Source organism: Cervus canadensis, chromosome 31 (genome assembly GCF_019320065.1).
Source record: "Cervus canadensis isolate Bull #8, Minnesota chromosome 31, ASM1932006v1, whole genome shotgun sequence".
In the NCBI taxonomy this organism is placed as follows: domain Eukaryota; kingdom Metazoa; phylum Chordata; class Mammalia; order Artiodactyla; family Cervidae; genus Cervus; species Cervus canadensis.
In genome coordinates, this window is record NC_057416.1 from 18,324,972 (window position 1) to 18,345,526 (window position 20,555).

General features: G+C 39.5%; 1 protein-coding gene across 1 annotated transcript; it reads right to left on the reverse strand.

The window, feature by feature from the left end:
- Window positions 1-19,531: 19,531 nt before the first annotated feature.
- On the reverse strand, window positions 19,532-20,247 carry LOC122432455 (securin-like). Its single transcript, XM_043454379.1, has one exon. It carries the CDS (start codon window positions 20,205-20,207, stop codon window positions 19,608-19,610), a length of 600 nt encoding a protein of 199 aa, XP_043310314.1. The 5' UTR covers window positions 20,208-20,247; the 3' UTR covers window positions 19,532-19,607.
- Between the last annotated feature and the right edge of the window lie 308 nt (window positions 20,248-20,555).

The following is a 20,555-nucleotide window of genomic DNA, read 5'->3' on the forward strand; positions in this document are numbered from 1 at the left end:
ACCCTCAGTAAATGGTTCAGCTTCTCCGAACTTCAGTTTGGTTATTTCAGATGCAATTATAATAGCTAGCATGAGGATTGCAATAAGACGTATACACAGTACCTAGTGCATAATTGGTTCTTATAAATATTCTTTTTTTTTTTTCTTCTCTACTCTAGTGGCCCAAAGAATATCCTACCTACTTGTGCCCTCACATTTATTATTTCAACTCATACTCATCAGGTACTGTGAGCTAGGCAGTCTGTTAGGTAACTTGGACACTGGAGTGAAGGAAAGGGATGTGATCACGTCCTCTTGGGGTTTCAAATCCAGTGAGAGAGGGACATTAAACAATTACACAAATGAAGATGTGTTTACTAATTGCAACATTCTGTGAAGCGAAAGTAGAGTATACTGCCAGGCATGCATTTCTAGTCAACTGACTTGTTTCCAGGCAAATATTAGGATTTGCAACATCCAATGAATGTTTGTGATCTTAGCAGCCATCACATGTGATGCCTGCAAATCATATTTGATTTTATGTCATTGGGAGGGGTCAATATCTGTGTTTATCAGACATACAAAAACATAAAAAGTGTGGGATTCATGTTAAAGCATTAATATAAAGAGAAGTTGACATTATCATTAATTTTTATTTATTATAACCCATCAATAGATTTGCATCCAGAAGTATGATAATCTGCTTGTACTAAGGATATTCGATAAACAAGATTCTTCTTGCCAAAATAGAACAGATAGCAGCCATCATATTTTGTTGCCCAGGAAAGGGAGTGCTCTATCCTTTTCTCCAAGTTATTGAGGTTGCTTTATTTATTAAAACTTGCTCCTATTTAATGTATGCATTTTGATGAGTTTGGACTTATGCACACACTTGTGATACCATCACTACAACCAAGATAAAATAAACATAGCCATCACCTCCAAAAGACGTCTTGTGTTCACTTGCTTGCTTTGTTGTTGGTTTATTTTGTCTTGTTTGGCAGTAGTAAGAACATTTAGTAAGAGATCTGCCTTCTTGGGGGCTTCCCTGGTGGTTCAATGGTGAAGACTCCACCTGCCAATGCAGGAGACATGGGTTCAAAACCACAGCAAGGAGAAGCTAGCGCACGGCAGCTAGAGAGTAGCCCCGACTCGCCGCAACTAAAGGAAAGCCTGTGCAGCAACGAAGATCCAGCATGGAAAAGAATAAATAATGAATAAATTTTTAAAAAAGAGATACACCTTCTTAATGAGTTTTTAAGTGCATGACACCATATGTTAACCGTCAGTACTAGGTTGTACAACAGATTTCTATAACATATTCATCTTATGTACCTAAAGCTTGGTACCTACTGAACAACTTCCCATTTCCCCTCCCTCACCCCATCCCCTGGCAACCACCTTTTTATTCTCTGCTTCTGTGAATTTGACTATTTAGATACCTCATATAAGAGCATTATCAGTATTTGTCTTCCTGTGACTGACTGACTTCACTTAGTTTAATGTCCTCTATGCCATTGTGAATGGTAGGATTTCCTTCTTTTTTAAGGCTGAATAAGATTCCGTTGTAGACATATAACACATTTTCCTTATATATTCATCTATTGATGGATATGTAGGTTGTTTCCACATCATGGCTATGGTAAAAAATGCTGCAATGAACACGGGGATGTAGATATCCCTTTGAGACAGTGAATCAGAAGTGGGACTGCTGGATCATGGGGTAGTTCTATTTTCATCTTTTGGAGGAAAAGATGTTTTCATAGCGGTTGTACCATTTTACATTTCCACCAACAGTGTCACAAAGTCTCTTTTCAATAATTCAGCCCCCCATAGTTTCCTTGCAAAAACACCCTTGAATTTTTCTCTTCCTTCAGTATCCTCAAGCATCTTGACTCAGTTCTTAGCTTTCCACTGTAACTGCTTGCACTAAGATCATGAATGATGTCAATGACCACATGGGAAACACTCATTCACCCTCATATTGTTTTATGTATCTGCAGCACGTGGAGCAAGGAACTTAAGCAATTTTTTTAACTTCCTTATTGAAACTGTCTCCTACTCTGCTTTCAGTGGAAAATCCTCCATGGTTCTTTTATCAGCCCCTGATAAAAGTGCTACAAGTAGCACTATGAAAAATTTCTTCTTGTGTGCAGTTTTCTTCTCATTTAGGATGATCTCCTTAGGGGTCCCAAAAGAGAGACTTCTAAGTAAAAGGTTTGGGGAAAAATGTGCCAAGTTGCTTTTCCAAAAAATTGTATCTCTTTGAATGCCCTCAAAAAGTGTGAGAGCACCAGTTACATTTATTTGCTTGGCCATCTGGCCTATTAGTTTGTTTTTTAACTTTTTATTTTGAAAAATTTATAGATCCAAAGGAATTTCTAAGGAAACGAACAGAGAGTTCTGTGTAGCCTTCACCCAACTTCTAATGTTAACATCTTGAACAACTACAAGTTTTTATATGAGCCTAATATCAAAACCAGATCTTCCCTGGTGGCTCAGTGGTAAAGAATCTGCCTGCCAAGCAGGAGATGCAGGTTTGATTCCTGGGTTGGGGAAAATCCCCTGGAGAAGGAAATGGCAACCCACTCCAGTATTCTTGCTGGGAAATCCCACAGACAGAGGGGCCTGGCAGGCTACAGTCCTTGGGTCACAAAAGAGTCGGACACGACTTAGCGACTAAACAACATCAACAAAATCAAAGTCAGGAAATTTACAGTCATACAATCCACAAAGTTTATTCGAGTTAAACATATGGATGTGTTTTGCTATATAATTTTATTGTGTGTATAGCCACCTGTAACCAACACCAGAACCAAGATACTTTACTATCTGTATGTCTCTTATATTTCAAAAGAAGAAGGAGGAGGAGGAGGAGAAGATGAAGGAATTTTACTATCCCTCCTTATACCCCTTTATAGCCACACCCATTATCCTTCCCCATCCCTAATTCCTGGTATCCACAATTTTGCTCATCTCTGTAATTATACTAGTTCCCCAGTGTTACATAAGCAGAATCTTATAATATGTATCCTTTTGAGATATTTTTTCCCTAATTTTTTCTACTCTGCAGTAACTTCTTTGAAGTTCATCCACCTTGCTGCCTGCATCAATAGTTTATACCTTTCCTGGTGGTATACATATACTGGTTTGTTTACCCATTCAGTCAGTGAAGGATGTTTGGTTAATTTTCAGCTTTTGATTACCATGAATAAAGGTGCTGTAAACATGTATGTACAAAGTTCTTCATGAAAATAAATTTCCATTCTTAGGAATGAATACTGAAGAGTAAAATTGCTGTCTTGTAGGGTATTTGAATGATTAGTTTTATAAAACACTGATAAACTATTTACCCAACTGACTGTGGCATTTATTCCATCAGCAATGTATGAGTGAGCCAGTTTCTCTGTGTTCTCACCAGAATTCTGTTATTACCACTTAAAAATTTTTAGCCTTCCTGATAATTTTGTAATGACATATCATTATGGTTTTAATTGCATTGCTCTAATGAGTAATAATATTGAACATCTTTTCATGTGCTTATTTGCCATCTGTATATCCTCTTTGGTGAAATGTCAATCATATTTTTTGCCAGTTTTCTAAATTGGATAGTTTTTTAATCTTCTGTTTGGGGGGTTATTTATTCTAGATACAAGTCTAACTTTGTTGGATGTAGGATTAGAAATACTTTCTCCCAGTTGGTAGTTTTTATTTTTCATCTTTTTAAGAGAGTCTTTCAGAGAAGAAAAAAATTTAATTTTGATGAGGTCCAACTTATCAATTTTCCTTTTATGAATCAAGCGTTTGTTCTCTTTCCCAAAGATCCCTTTTTTTTTTCTTCTGGAAGTGTTTTAGTTTTATATTTTACAATTAACTCCATGATTCACATGGAGTTAAATTTTGTATAAGGGGTGAGGTTTAAGATACAGGTGTTTTGTTTTTGGTTTTTTGCCTAAGAATGTCAACTGCTACAGCACCATTTATTGGAAAGGCTATATCTCCTCCATTGAGTTGATATTGCCCCTTTGTCAAAAATAAATTGAATCCATATTTGTGTAGACCTATTTCTGGGTCTCTACCCTGTCCCACTGATTTATATGTGTCTATGTATCTGCCAGCATCGCAGTCTTGGTTACTGTAGCTATGTAGTAAGCCTTAATCTTGGGAACAGTGATTGCTCCCAGTAAGTTCTTCCTCAAAATTGTTTTAGCCATTCAAAGGGCTTTTTCCTTTCCATATAAATTTTAGAATAAACTTGTCTATGCCTATGAGAAACCTTGTTGATATTTCAATAGAAGTTGTGTTAAACCTATAGATCAATTTGTAAGAATTGATATCTTTATTATTTCAAGTTTTCCAATCTTTCAACATGGTATGTATCTCTCCAAGTATTGAGGTCTCCATTGACTTCTCTATTCAATAATTTTTTTTTAAACACTGAATATTCGGTATTTTTTTTAAATAAAAATTATCTAGTAATTTTTCACTATCTAGATCTAGTACATGCTTTCTTAGACTTGTACCTAAGTATTTCATTTTTTGGTGAGGGAGCAATAATCGACATGATGGACATGAGTTTGAGCAGGCTCTGGGAGTTGGGGATGGACAGGCAAGCCTGGCCTGCTGAAGTACACGGGGTCACAAAGAGTTGGACACGACTGAGCGACTGAACTGATTGCATTTTTTAGTTCAGTTTTCACTTGTTTGTCATCAGTATATAGAAATAATTAATTTCTGTGTATTGTTTTGTATCATGTGACTCAATTCATTTTTAAGTTCTAGGAGTCTTTTTGTAGATTCCTTGGCATGCTCTATGTAGACAATTTTGTTGTCTACAAATATAGTTTCATTTCTTCCCTTGTAATATGCTTGCCTTTTATGTCTCTTCCTTGCCTTATTATCATAGCTAGAACCTCCAATACAATGTTAAGTGATAACAGTATATAGATCCTCGCCTTGTTCCTGTCTGTGGGGTCGCACAGAGTCGGACACATCAGAAGCGACTTAGCAGCAGCCGCAGCAGCCTTGTTCCTGATCCATAGGGAAAGCATCAGTCTTTCATCAATAAACACAGTATAAGCTGAGGATTTCTTGCAGACGTTCCTCATGAGGTTAAGGAACTTTCCCTCTGTTCTCACACTGTCCGGAGAATTTTTACCGTGAATCAGTGTGAATTTTGTCAAATGCTCTTTTTTTTTTTTGGCATCAATTAATATGACTATATGATTTTTCTTCTTTAGCTTATTGATATAGTAGGTTGCAATGACTGATTTTCAAATACTGAACTAGCTTTATGTTCCTGGAATTAATTCTACTTAGTATCAGTGGCTTATTCTTTTTGTACATTGTTGAATTGCTAAAATTTTGCTGAGAATTTTTGCATCGAACTGCACAAGAACTATCTATCTGCAATTTTGTGTGTGTGTCGCCTCTGTCTGGTTTGTGTATCAGAGTAGGGATGGCCTTGTAAAAGGAATTGAGAAGGATTCCCTCCTCTTTCTGAAGGAGATTGGATGAAATCGGTGTTCATTATTTGAATGTTTAGTCAAATTTTCCATTGAAAACATCTGGGTCTGAATAGTCTTTTTCTCAGGAGCAGTAAAATAACAAATTCAATTTCTTGAATACTTACAGCATTAGTCAGCTTATGTGTTTCATCTTGTCTGAGTTGTGGTAGTTTGTGGAGTGCATAAAAGGGGCAAAAGAGAAAGCATTTAGGTAAAGTCAGTGTTACCGCAGTGTAAAGCAAACTACCCCTGCAAGTCAGCCCACACTTAAGCTCTCCCTAACACAGGGGACCCCAACACCCTGGTGATGGACCGTGTGTATACAGCAGGACGTCAGCGGCAAGCTAGAGAATACCCTGGGATTGCCACAAAGGGGCTGAAAGCCTGCTTCCATTTCCAGCATCCTATCTTTGTGAAGTAGGGTTTTCTGCAATGACAACAACCAAAATGAGATTATAGAGTAGGCTGGATGTAAGCAACACGCTTCAGGTGCCACAGTCTCGATGGGAAAACAAGCTCAGGGCTCCCACTGCTTCAGCCTTACGGTCGTTGTATAATATTTCATTCTATATCACAATGTGATAATAATAGAAATAAAGTACACAATAAATCTAATGTGTGCTTGAATCATTCCAAAACCATCTCCCAGCTCTGGTCGGCCTGTGGAAAAATTTTCTTTCACAAAACCGGTCCCTGGTGCCAAAAAATTGGGGATGGCTGTCCTTACAGATAATATTGAAAACTTTTCTCATTAATAGGGCTCCCAAGCTCACAGACTTTCTAAAGGATCCAGTTTTGGTTTGTTTCAACTGCACGTGCAACCAGTTTAGAGTGGGTAACGGGGGCAGTACTTACTAGTCTATGTGTGCAATTCAGAAGTCAGTGTCTATTTTCACAAGTATAGTACGTGCTGATACAACTCACTACTGGTTTTATGACAGTACACACTCCAAGGCACATGAAAACCGAATCATATGCAGACACCAGACACTGACAGAACACCCAGGCTTCTGTCACACAATGAGCTAACGTAGAGGGGCCCAAAATGCCTTTGAAACAAATAAGTGCCTTAAAAACCAACTCTAGCATGCATGCTCAGTCTGACTCTGCAACTCCATGGGCTGTAGTTCCCCAGGCTCCTCAGTCTATGAGATTCTCTGGGCAAGAACACTGGAGTAGATTACCATTTCCTTCCCCAACTCTAGCATAGATGCACTTTATTTTCAGTTTGGGGATATTGATTATGAGCAAAAAGAAAAAAAGACTTAAATCTATTTCTCAGAGAAACCGATCTAAACGTTAAGGGAGCTGCTGTTGATTATTGGGGAGGCGCAATTCCCCATTCTGTTTCTGCCTTTCAGCAATGTCAGAGCACCGTGGCCAAGAGTTTCTTAGCACCACGCCCTAGGAACCATGATTGAGGCTTTTCCAACATCTCCAGTCTCTATGGCATCCGTATTCTATAAACAGGGGTTAGTCACTCAGTCCTTTGGCTCTTTAATAATATAGCTGGCAAGGTCGCTATTGGCTGCTCACAAACAAATCTGTCTTTTTGAAAAACACATCTGTTGACTTAGGATGGTCTTTTCATGTTGGATTTTCATGTTTATCACTTTTTAACAAATAATCACAGCATGGACACCCCTTTCAAAAACACATCTGAGCATCGGCATTCACAAGGAAACAATTTTATTAAGTCAGTTGGGAGAACACAAGACCTAACGATGTCAACCAGAACCCCCAGGCCTGGTTAGGAGAGGTCATTAGACCATCAAATAATCAGGGACACTGGCTGATCACAAATACCAGCCAGAACGACCCAGAAGTTATTCTGACTCATAGGACAGTCAGCCACCCATTACTAGTCCAGTTCTTGGCCAGAATATCTTTAAGAATAGACTAACTTTCATAAGTCACCATAATGGAGATTTATTTTTTCAGTTTCAGATGAAACACTGATGAGTACTGTAACTCCAGGCTATATACACCCTGTAGGATTTTTATTCTATACAGCTGTACATTATAGGAATTTGGTCTTCATATAAAAATTACCAGACTCTTAAAATGTGTATTTTACTTATATTTCTGCTGTTGTACTTAAGATTTTTAAGAAATAAGGATACGTATATTGGAGATTTATTGCCAATATCCGTTGGATCATCAAAAAAGCAAGAGAGTTCCAGAAAAATATCTACTTCTTTATTGACTATGCCAAAGCCTTTGACTGTGTGGATCACAACAAACTGTGGAAAATTCTTCAAGAGATGGGAATACCGGACCACCTGACCTGCCTCTTGAGAAACATGTATGCAGGTCAGATAGTAACAGTTAGAACTGGACATGGAACAACAGACTGGTTCCAAATAGGGAAAGGAGTACATCAAGGTTGTATATTGTCACCCTGCTTATTTAACTTATATGCAGAGTACATCATGAGAAACGCTGGGCTGGATGAAGCACAAGCTGGAATCAAGATTGCCGGGAGAAATACCAATAACCTCAGATATACAGATGACACCATCCCTATGGCAGAAAGTGAAGAGGAACTAAAGAGCTTCTTGATGAAAGTGAAAGAGGAGAGTTAAAAAGTTGGCTTAAAGGTTAGCGTTCAGAAAACAAAGATCATGGCATCCAGTTCCATCACTTCATGCCAAATAGATGGGGAAACAATGGAAACAGTGAAGGCTTTATTTTGGGGGGCTCCAAAATCACTGCAGATGGTGACTGCAGCCATGAAATCAAAAGATGCTTGCTCCTTGCAAGAAAAGTTATGACCAACCTAGATAGCATACTAAAAAGCAGAGACATTACTTGGCCAACAAAGGTCTGCATAGTCAAAGCTATGGTTTTTCCAGTGGTCATGTGTGGACGTGAGAGTTGGACTATAAAGAAAGTTGAGCACCTAAGAATTGATGCTTTTGAACTGTGGCGTTGGAGAAGTCTCTTGAGAGTCCCTTGGACAGTAAGGAGATCCAACCAGTCCATCCTAAAGGAGATCAGTTCTAAATGTTCATTGGAAGGACTGATGCTGAAGCTGAAACTCCAATACGGCCACCCGATGTGAAGAGCAGACTCATTTGAAAAGACCACGATGCTGGGAAAGACTGAAGACAGAAGGAGAAGGGGACAACAGAGGATGAGATGGTTGGATGGCATCACCGACTCAACGGACATGAGCTTCAGTAAACTCTGGGAGTTGGTGATGACAGAGAGACCTTGTGTACTACAGTCCATGGAGTCGCAGAGTAGGACATGACCGAGAGACTGAACTGAACTGATATTGGAGATTCACTTCTAATATATTTAGACAATCTTTTGTTCTTTTATGCACAGATTATCACACATCACATCACATCAGTCATATCCGACTCTGCCACCCATGGTCTGCCAGGCTCTTCCAGCCATGGCATACTCCAGGCAAGAATTCTGGAGTGGGTTGCCAGTTTCTTCTCCAGGGGATCTTCCCCAGCCAGGGATTGAACCTGGGTCTCCCATTTTGCAGGCAGATTCTTTACTACCTGAGTCACAGAGAAGCTCGCAGAGATTATAGGCATATCTATATTTTGCTGTATTTTGCTTTACTGCATTTCACAGATACTGCCTTTTTTTTTTTAAGTTAGAATTTGAAGCCTTGTGGCAACATTGAGTGGAGTAAGTCTATTGATGCCATTTTTCCAATAGCGTTTACTCACTACATGTTTCTGTCAGGTTTTGGTAATTCTTGCAATATACTAAGCTTTATTATTATTATTATATTCTTTATAATGATCTGTGATTAATGATCTTTGATGTTATTGTTGCAAAGTTTACTGAAGAGTCAGATGATAGCACTTTTTAGCAATGAAGTATTTTTAAAATTAAGATATGCACATTGTTTTTAAGACAATGGTCTGAGTCGCAGCACATGGGATCTTCTGTTGGGCAAGCGTTAGTCTTCTCTCAGTTGTAGCAGATAGGCTTAGTGGCCCTTCGGCATATGGGATCTTACTTCCCTGACCAGGAATCAGACTGGTGTCCCCTGCATTGGAAGGCACATTCTTAACCACTGGACCACCGGGGAAGTCCCTATGATGGCTTTCTATTTCATTCTGAGGAGCAATAAGATCTGGAGTGGAAAGATGCCTCTGACTTCCCCAGGAGAGAGAACACACCCACAGCAAAGGTGGGTCCGGTGTTTCATCATCCCCTAAACCAGTGCTCCCAGCTTCTACCCTCAACTATCTGAGGATAACAATGACCAAGGTACTTGTTAAAAATACTAATTCCCAACTTTTGCCTCTCAAGTGTCTAGTTCAGTAAGCTTCTGGTGGGAACCAGGGAGCTCTCATTTTGATAAGCTGCCAGGATACTGCTATTATCAGGGCAGTTTAGGAAATGTGGAGTTGAAGTAGATTTTTTTGCACATAGCATTTCAAGGATCCTCTTTTAAGAAACAGGACCACTGAAGGAGGCTGTGTAGATTGCATTCCTCTAGCCGTGCTGGCTAGGAGGAGGTCTCTGGCAGGAGTGTGTGGAAAGGAAGAAATTTCACTCACTGAGAATGGTCTTCAATGTGGTTTCACCTGACTTCATATAGCATGAGTCATATATAACACAGCTGCAGATCAAAAATCATCTTTAACACGTTAAAATTGCTTCCCAAGTGGTAAAATCACCTTGATTTTGGGGAAACTGTTGACTGGGGATGGCACAGCTGCAATCAATTCTTTATAAAACCTATTATCTTGTCACAAAGATTAAATACATCTATGATTTGTTGTTTGTCTATGGTCATTAGAAAATGACCATTTCTGAAGGTGAACGGATACTCATTTTAATTATTAAATGTTGTTAGTGAGATGCACCAGTTTATTCAATTATACACCGTGAAGTTTTAGTCTTCTAAAGCAATTCATTTCCCTCTAGGATTTGCCTCCAGAAAACTGGGTCATGGATAGATGACTGCTGATTTTTCATGTGTCTTGAAGGGACTTAGGTCATCACTGCAGACTCTCCTTAACAATGTCAAACATCTTGTGACACAAATGTCCCAAGAATTGTGTTAATGATGCACTTTCATTTTCTTTGGGCATTGTTGTTGTTGATATTTAGTAGCTAAGTGTCTCTTTGTGACGCCATGGACTGTAGCCCACCAGGCTCCTCTGTCCATGAGATTTCCCAGGCAAGAATACTGGAGCAGGTTGCCATTTCTTTCTCCAGGGGATCTTCCTGACCCAGGGATCAAACCTACGTCTCCTACATTGGCAGGGGGATTCTTCACCACTGAGTCACAAGGGAAGCTGGGCCTTGGGCATGAAAATCACTAAAGTGGATCTCTTTTTGACCAAAACCATCTGATGATAGGCAAGTTTCCACACGTGGTGAAAGGGCCGACTCAAGTGACAGGAATGACACGCCGGGGCGGGGGTGGGGGGGGATGACTTCTCAAAGGGAGAAGAATTTTAAGCTACATCCAGTCAAGGTACGTCACTGTCATCAAAGGAAGGGAATAGACAGATGCAAACTGCTGGATGGTGTTCTATCTCCAGGTACCGTTTTCCTGTCCACTTGCTTCCTTGTATTTAAAGTGACCCAGAGAACACTTCCGGTTAAAAAAGACTTTTATTTGCAAAACCGAACATCTACGTACATCTGTCTCTGTATCCTTCTCTTCTCAGATAACTTGGCCAAAATTTGATTGCCATTGCATGTTGTGGTAGCCTGTGTTGAGGGCGGGCGGGCAGTAGAAGACCAGGGAGCTGACGTAGATAATGCAGAGCCTGGCCCCTGGTTTTCACTCAGCCCTTGTGTTCTGTCTTGGAGAGAAAGCAAATCAGTGCTCAAATAATAAAAGCAAATCCCCAAAGTGTGGAATTCATAACAACATAATATTTCAAAACTATGATTTACGTTTCGAAAGCATTCAAAAGTGATCTGACGCCTTTTTTTGGTTGGTTTAAAGAGTTGGCCAGGAGACTGATGGAAGGGTTTTGGTTAAGAGGTTTGCTGGGCTAACAGCCTCCCGTTTTTTAGCTCAAAATATAAAGACATATCATCTCAGACCTTAGCAGGTGGGGGTGGGGAGGAGTGAAATCACGCGAGCCCACACTTAGTGTCAGGGTTCAGATAAGAATTCAAAGTTTATAGTAAGTCCATAAACATCTGGAATCTCCCAAATTGGCCTGGCTGGATGGCAAGAAAGGCTCTCACAAGACTTTTTGGAGTTACTTCCTGCTCTCAGCAGGACATCCATGTGTAAATATCTTCCCCTAGTATGTCTCCACTTTTTATTTCCAGGTGGAATGGGATGTTGTAGGTATGATCAGAATGCAAAATGAAAAAACATACGTCACATGTTTTATTATTAGATGACTACTTCCATAGCTTCACATAGGCCTTCAGTAGTCAATGAGATCTATCTAGTGATTTGTTTAAAATGCAATTTTCATAGAGCTCTCTACTTACGTACAGATTTGTATATATGTATTTATGTATGAACACACACCAAATATATACACATGTATAAACACCCACATATATATATACACACAAATACACGTTTACTTATTTACTTTTTTATGTAAGATAAGAAAGAGTGTGAAGCATGGTGTTCAGAGATAAAGATGCATAAGTGCTACAATATTTTTGTGTATCAGGAGAAAAACATGTGGTAGCACAATATATGAGGTGATATGATTTTTACCTTTAGTAAAACTCTCTCTAGGAAATTATAAGGCAGATTTTAAAGACTTCTTTCCCACTGTGTCCAAAACACCAATATATCAACTGGCTTAATAGAGTAAAACATAGATTAAAAATAGCATTTTAAAATCTCAATATTTCTCTGCAGTAAGGAGCACATGGTTAGAACCATAAAAAACTGCAAATACTAACATTTTTGGTTTACAGGGAAAGTTGGAAACTTACACCAGAAGTTTCAAAGCCTGACTTCTGCATGCTGAGCCTTTGCCAATATACAACATTTATTTTTGGCTCCATGTGTGCTTACAGAGTTTGCTTATACCAAGTTTTATGTAGTCTTTGATTTTTATCCAAAAGATTTATTCAACACCCCTAATGAGCTCCCTTTTCAGACAGGTTAGTGGCCTCTTGATAGGGGCTGAAATGTTTGCACCAATCTGGCTCATTTTAAATAAACATATAAAACCAGGGATGGCAATGGAGAGAATACACAGGAACCCAGGGTTGGGGCCTCGTGTCACAGCAGGAATGATTCATCAGTAAGGCAGTCAGAGTTCCCAGGGTAAATAATTTCCATTTCACCACTGGACTGGAAGACAAGGTTAGAGATAACTTTTAAAAAACTAAGTTTTAGACTTACAGACTTAGAGAATGAACTTACAGTTGCCGGGGAGGAAGCATGGGAGGAAAGGATAGCTAGGGAGTTTGGGATGGATGTGTAAACACTGCTATACTTAAAATGGATAACCAACAAAGACCTACAGAGACCTCTGCTCAATCTTATGTGACAGGCTGGATGGGAGGGGAGTTTGGGAGAGAATGGATACATGTGTATGTATGGCTGAGTCCCTTTGCTGTCCATCCAAAATTATCACAATGTTGTTATTGGCTACACTCCAACATAAAATAATTTTTTTAATTAAAATTTCCTACATCTTATATTTGGTAACATCTTAGAAATATATATGTATTAAACCCTATTCTTCCTAGTCCCTAAAATATTTGGGGTAGGGAAAGACCTTACAAGTGAAGGAAAACTCCCCATGAGGATAAGAGATTACAAAACTTGATTATGAAGCCTAATCATATCTAGTTAATGGAGGACAAATAAATTTCTTACGAAAAGGCAAAAGTAACCAAACTCTAATTTTATTTTAAATTTACTGACTCCAGTGATTCAGTTTTTCTAGGGATAAGTCTAAAAGATCCTATACTTCTTGAATTTAATAAACAGTGAATAGTAGGTTGTGGTTAATAATTTATTCAACAAATATATCAAAGAAGTTCAAAAACAAGCAATCATGCTAATTTAGTTTATTATCCAAAAGGTGTGGGGCTCATTATTCAAAGTAGTGATTTCAATTTAGATAAGAATCAGACGTCAGAATGTGTAATCCATCTATTAGACAAGAGGGAAGTTGTACTCAAGTTCTGGCCATTCAGTCATCAGTTATTAGTTATTTATTTCTGTGGCAACTACCAGGCTAGGGAATGGGTATGTAGAAATGAAAAGTTGAAACTGAGTCGCTCATGGTCCAGTGAGTATCAGAATATGTAAAAGATTATTGTAATATACCATGACAAGGGCCATGTCTCCCTAAGTGCCAGGCACTCTAAGAAAACATGGGAGTCATAAGATAGCAATTGCTTCAAAGAACTGGGAAAGGCTCCAAAGATGTGGTGACCTTTGATTTGGATCTTGGAGGATGAGCAGGTGTGTTTCTGATGCGGGAAGAGCTGGTCGTTCTAGGCAAGGGAACTGCCTGTGCCGAGACGTGGAGTCTTAAAATCAGCAGATCTTTTAAGAAAGCTGAATGTTACTGAAGTATGTTGAAATTGTACATGAATACAAGGGCAGAAGATAGGATACGCGGGTAAATTCTCCCATGGTTTTCCTGTATCATCCTCATCGGTTCATTCAGTTTATAAAATAAGACTAAATGATCCCTGAGGTTCAACATTTTATGAGCTTATGAAAGGGAAAAGAATCCGATCTGAGTTGGAAAAAAAGAGCTTGAGGGTGAACAAGGGTGTGGGATTGTTTCCATGAAAGTGAGGATTTGCAGCTGTCTCACACTAACTGCATGGATTAAAAAAGAAAAAGAAAAAAAAATGACATTTTTCTGTTCTTAGTACATATTGACGTGTGCCTCCAGCACTGTTTGGAAAGGAAAGAAGATGACAATTTTCCTTCCCGATTACAGATACTGTTTTTTTGGTTTTCATTTTTCTTTTATTAGACTCCCTCTGCAAATGGGAAGGTTTTGTCCTGGCCTCATTCTTAGACAGAAAAGTGTGTATTTTACAACTAGGCAATTGACTTCTAAGAACCAGTTTTCTGTCATGACCAGACAGGCACATATACAGGGAACCAGGGCCCAAGTTCTGGGCAGCCCCACCCTGGATCAAGGTTCCTTGTGGTCTTCAGAAACTAAAACCGGACCTCAGGTGCCTGGGATGAGAGAAGAAACCTGGAAACCTGATAGGCTGTTGAGAAATGAAAGAGACAGAGAAAACTATTTCCCATGTGGTACACAATCTCAATGAAAACATAGAAGTTGAAAAAATAAATTAGCTTGTCAAAACCAAAGATATGGAGTTTTTCTCACACATCCCATTGAAAATTACCAAGAGCACTTACATTCATGGGGCGAGAAATGAGTCTGTTGTTTATTTAAATAATTTAAATTTAATGCTAAACCACAGGGACTTAGTTTAAACTTAAGCAGTAGGAAAAGATGATTACTTTTCCAAATGATACTCCCTGAGAATATAGTTTTACAAGTAATGGAAATAAGAAAAAAAAATTTTTTTTTCTGATCTTTTCAAACTTGAAGTTTATCTATTTTTTAAAATTTTAGTATCCTAAGTCCTGAAGGATACCTGAAATGTTTCACTTCTCTGAGATTGTTTTTTTTTTTTTTCTGAGATTGTCAATTAAAGACTACTGATGACTCCGACATAAGCAATTTCATCCTAATTCCCCCTGTACTCTCAGAGAGGAAACCTCTGCTTTCCCTGTTCTCATGCCTTTCAGAGTATGCCTCATTCACACTTTCATCCACCCAACGCTTCAGTTCAGTTCAGTTGCTCAGTTGCATCGGACTCTTTGTGACCCCATGGACTACAGCACGCCAGGCTTCCCTGTCCATCACCAACTCCCAGAACTTGCTCAAACTCATGTCCATTGAGTCGGTGATGCCATCCATCCATCTCGTCCTCTGTCGTCCGCTTCTCAACCCAAAGGTTAGCCACCTTTAAAAACTTTTTAAAATTTAATTTTTTTTTGGCTGTGCTGGCTCTTCGTTGCTGTGTGTGGGCTTTAGTAGTTGTGGCACACAGGCTTAGTTGCCCCCTGGCATGTGAGATCTTCCTGGACCAGGTAATGAACCCATGTCTCCTGCATTGGCAGGTGGATTCTTAACCACTGGACCACTAGAGAAGCCTGCTTAGGCATCTTTTAAGATCGAATTCAAACCATCTCCCCTGTAAAATGTCCATTTGATCATCTCTGCTTGAATAGTTGTTTTCTGCTCAGAAATTCTTCATTGCCTATTACCCATCACTTAACTGGCAATTTACCCTGTGCTCCCTCATTCATTATGATCCTGAATCTTGTGTTGTCAGCTCTCAGCACGAGCAGGTGTTTGTATCTAACTTCCTCAACAAGGTTCATTGCTCCTTGAGGACAGGGACCTTTTCTTTTGGCACCTTTGCAGAATTGAATTCAGTAAATATTTGGTGATTTGAATAGTTGGTTAATTCACCAAACATTTACCAGGCAGCCACCATGTGAAATGAACTAACATAGACCCCGTGTCTTTTTCCAGCTTTGTCATGAAGGCTGACAGTAAATCCACAGTCAGTAAAATGTAAGGATCTTAACCCTTATATGTGAGTTGCTTATTTCTACAAATGAAGAACTCTGGGTCCTGATCTCATTTTTGTTGGTGATTCCCTCCGGCCTCACATGGATCCTCCAGGTTCACATGCAGTCCTGCTGACATGAGCTCTCTTTTCTCTACAGTTTCTACAAAAATCTCATTTCTCTCGGTTGGCTCTGATTGGATGATGAGAAAGTTTCTACTTCTCCCTGTGTTTAAGTGATGGGACAGAATGAAAGAGGTGGCTAGGTTTGGGTGGTATTGATAAAAAAAACAACAAAAAAAACACTATTGTTCTCTTGACAGAAAAACAAACCATTGCTCTGTTACCAGGACAAATGTAAATTAATATTGAGTAACAAAATAACATATATCTGCTATAACTTTCTTGCTCACTATGTAAAAGTTGAAACTACTCTCTAATTAATGAAATTAATGGATTCCTTTAAAAAGAAAAGAAACAGCTGTGTGTCTTTTCTAAAATTTTCTCTTAGTATTCACAAAAATCTCAAAACACAACAGGAATAAGAACAAATGTACCAGTTTTGAGATGCTCTCAAATATGGAATACAAAAATATTGGTGCTTTTTCTTTGTAGCAATTTAACTTGTTTCTTAAAATTCACTCAGGGCAACATTACCATCAATTAAAATGCAGACTGTTTCAGGATAGGTGAAAAAAATTCGATACCGTAGCCATTAGCTACAAGTCACTATTCATACACAAATTACAATTAAATACAGTTAAAAATTCAATAGCATTCACATTCATCACATTACAAGTATTCAGTGGCCACATGTGGTTAACAGGTTGGACAGGGCAGATGAAGACTATTTCCATGGTGGCAGGACAGTCTATGTGCAGCAATGATTTAAACTATGATATTTACATCCAGAATTTTATCACAGGTCTAGGACAACTAAATCACAGATAAAGGACAACTTGAACAGGTAAAAGCAAATTCTGAGCCAGTTACAAAGAAAGACTTGAGATTTCTTACCTTTCTCTCCTTAGGATCTCCTTTCTCTCCTTAGATGACTCCCAGTTTTCTGAGGTTGGCTGGATGCCCTTCAGTGGCTATTGTTAATTGTCCCAACCTGGTGCGACAGCTGAGTCCTCTGTGGCTGGACCCTAGGTCTCCAGTGAGCAGTCAGTATTCACTCAGCTCCATCACCTACTGGAATAGAATGTTCCCTCAACTCATCTTTATCACTGATTTGCTTTGCTGCAGCCACCATTTTCCACCTATCTGGTTGGAGCCAAAGTCATTTGCTCCTGGGGCTTCCCAGGTGGTGCTAGTGGTGACGAACCCACATGCCAATGCAAGAGACAAAAGAGATGTGGGTTCGAACCCTGGGTTGGGAAGATCCCCTGGAGGAGGGCATGGCAACCTGCTTCAGTATTCTTGCCTGGAGAATCCCACGGACAGAGGACCCTGGTGGGGCTACAGCCTGTGGGGTTGCAGAGTCGGACACGACTGAGTGACTTTAGTGACTTAGCATGCACACGCTGCTGCTGGGACCCCAGGTACACAGCGGCTCTTCCCACGGCCACGGTGGTCAGCACAGCTTTCCCATTGAATCTTTTTCTTTCTTGTGGAGATACAATTGAGGTACAACATTGTGTAAGTTTGAGAGATACAACAGTGTTGATTTGATACATTTCTATGTTGCAATATGATGACCTCCCTAGAGTCAGCTCACACTTCAATCACCTGACACAATTGTCACTTTTTTGTGTGTGTGGTGAAAGCAATTAAGACCTAGTCTCTTAGTAACTTTGAAGTTTATAAATACAGTGTTGTTGCCGATAACACATTGACTCTTTTTGAAAGTGGCAGAAAGAGAAAAATCAGATCAAGAGCATACACTTGGATAACTCTGGTCCCCTTTGTGCTTCTGGGCTTTTTAGGGGACGAGGAACACCAGGAATCTCTGTGCAGATTTTCATACCCCAGACCAGGGCTTTGTGGTTGCTTTCTGGAGAGTTAGAAAGACGAGCAAAGGAGAATACACTTTGTCCAAGAGAATCCCTTATTATTTGCCTGGGTGGGTGAGGGCTGGCTGAGGAGTGCAATCAAGCCCTGCAAGACTAGCAGCATGCTTCTGTGGTCAGTCAGAGCCTGTATTTCTCCAATCTAACAGTCCAACCTACCAGTCCTGAGTTCTCCTAGGTTGGCTTTTCCTTAGGAGCCCAATATTTCTTTCGCGTTCAAATCGCCTGAGTCCCAAAAGACAAAGCCTTTGCATGCTTCACCTATAGCACGCTTCCTGACACCTGGTGACATTGAAACACTTGGGACCTTTTGCTCACACAAATTTGCCTTTGAGAGCTTTCACTGGACCGTTTTACATTTTCAGTCATCCCATTCAAATGTGTCAATGTTCTTATAAAGTGACCGCTTGAAGCATTTCCAAAAGTAACTTAACTCTTTTTATTTGAAAATATAGGGTAGAGAAAAAGGCAGATTTTCCATAATTGAATAAATCAAAATTGTTTAAAAGGGATTCTGTATAACAGCTTCTCTGAGCTGTAATTGACTAGCACTACTGTAATTGTAATTGACTAGTTCTGCAGCTTGATAGGTTTTGACGTATATGGAAACTTCACCACAATCAAGAATCACCACCTACAGCTTCCCTGTGCCCTTTGTCATCTCTGACTCTTTTCCTCTCTACCCTCCTCCAACTAACCCCCCTCCCAGTCCCCAGACAACCACTGTTCTGCTTTCTATCATTATAAATTAATTTGTATTTTCTCGAGTTTTATATAAATAGAATTATACAGTGTCTAGTCTTTGTGTGTATGTGTGTGGGTGGGTGAGAGTCTGGCTTCTTTCATTCAGCATAAGTATTTTGACATTCACACATGTTGTATGAGAAAACAGCTCATTTTTTAAAAAATTGCTGAATAGTATTCAATTGTATGGTTATGTTACAATTTCTATATCCACTCACCTGGCAATGGACATTTGGGTTATTTCTAGTTTTTGCCTGTTATAAATAAGCATGCTATGAGCATGCGTGTACCAATCTTTGTATAGACACACGCTTTTGTTTTTTTTGGTTAAATACCTGGGACTGTGTTTTCTTGAAAGTTTTATTTATGTTTTAGGTTCGAAGGATTCTTTAACAAAAGAAACGACTCTCATCACATACAACAAACAAATTTGATATTTAATAGAGGTTTATTTGACTTAATTACAACATACAGTCATTAAGAGAAGAGAAATAAAAACAATAGAGAAAAGTAACAGCATATATATCACCAAATTGGGCTGAACAACATCCAGAGTTAAACAGCCCTGGAAAATCCCTGGTTAACAGCAATGTGGAGTTCCAATTGGGAAATGTCCAGGGCAATGTGTCCACGTCATGTCAGAGACTTCAAATTGCAGCTTGGGGGGCTCACATTTATAATCCCAGACTGAAAATTGATATTGTCATCAGTTTGTACACAAAAATGCGGCTTTTTTTTCTGTTAAACAAAGAATTGCTTTATTAATACAAACTATTAATACATACCCAAACTATAAAGTGCTAAGAAATTTAAATATCTAAGTCACAGCAAACAGGTGGCAATTCAACATCCAGAGTGGACAGAATGCTTGAGGGAGACTGCAACAGATTAGACTCCACAGCGGAGGAGGCATCTTCAGAGGCGAAGGGGGGCCCACATGTAACAGCTGCTCAAGCTCCCTCTCCTCATCAAGGATCATGAGAGGCACTCCATTCAAGGGGAGGTGTGCGATCTGGTGCTCCTTAGGCAGGTCAAAACTCTCAAAATCTAATGGGTCAAAGGGAAAGAATTTTTCTATTTCTGGATAGGTGTCATCTGAGGCAGGAACCGAACTTTTTGCCTTAACAGTCTTCTCAGTAATCTTTTTGGTTGAGAAAGTTGTCTGTTTCTGTTTGAGCGGTCCATTCATCTTAACTGATTTTTCTGTAGCTCTGTTGACAGTTCCCAAAGCCTTTCTGGCAGTTTTTGGTAAAGCTGGTGGAGCATCAAACATTTTGCCAACACATGGTGTTGAAACCTGAGATCTCCCATCTAAAGCTTTGACTGAAGGTACAGACCCCAGCTTCAGCCCTTCCTTAGGAGCCACATGGATGCCTGGTTCTCCATTTTCCTTATCAACATAGATCAGAGTAGCCATTCTGGATCAAGTTCGGAGTAACAGCCAAACTCTCGCAAGACTCCAAAAATGCGGCTTTTTAAACTTTTACAATGCTGTTTGTTTCACCTTGTGAGTTACAGGATTTTGTTAGACCCTGGGAGACTGAACAGACCTCTAGGAGCTCAAGAATTCTGAGACCCACTCCCTTTCTCTTCTGAAGTGCTGCCTGACTCGCTACGCTTGCACGCAGGCACGGAATCTGGGCAGTGTCTGGGTAGGTCAGAAGCCTGCTTTCCTGCTTCTGAAGCCTTAACAAGACTTCCTCCATTTTAAATTTCCTAACAGAGTGGAATGGCTGAGTCAAATGGAAGGTAAACGTTTAACTAT

Excerpts from the sequence above, each read along its gene's own strand:
- LOC122432455 (XM_043454379.1), bottom strand. The coding sequence starts at position 20,207 with ATGGCTACTCTGATCTATGTTGATAAGGAAAATGGAGAACCAGGCATC.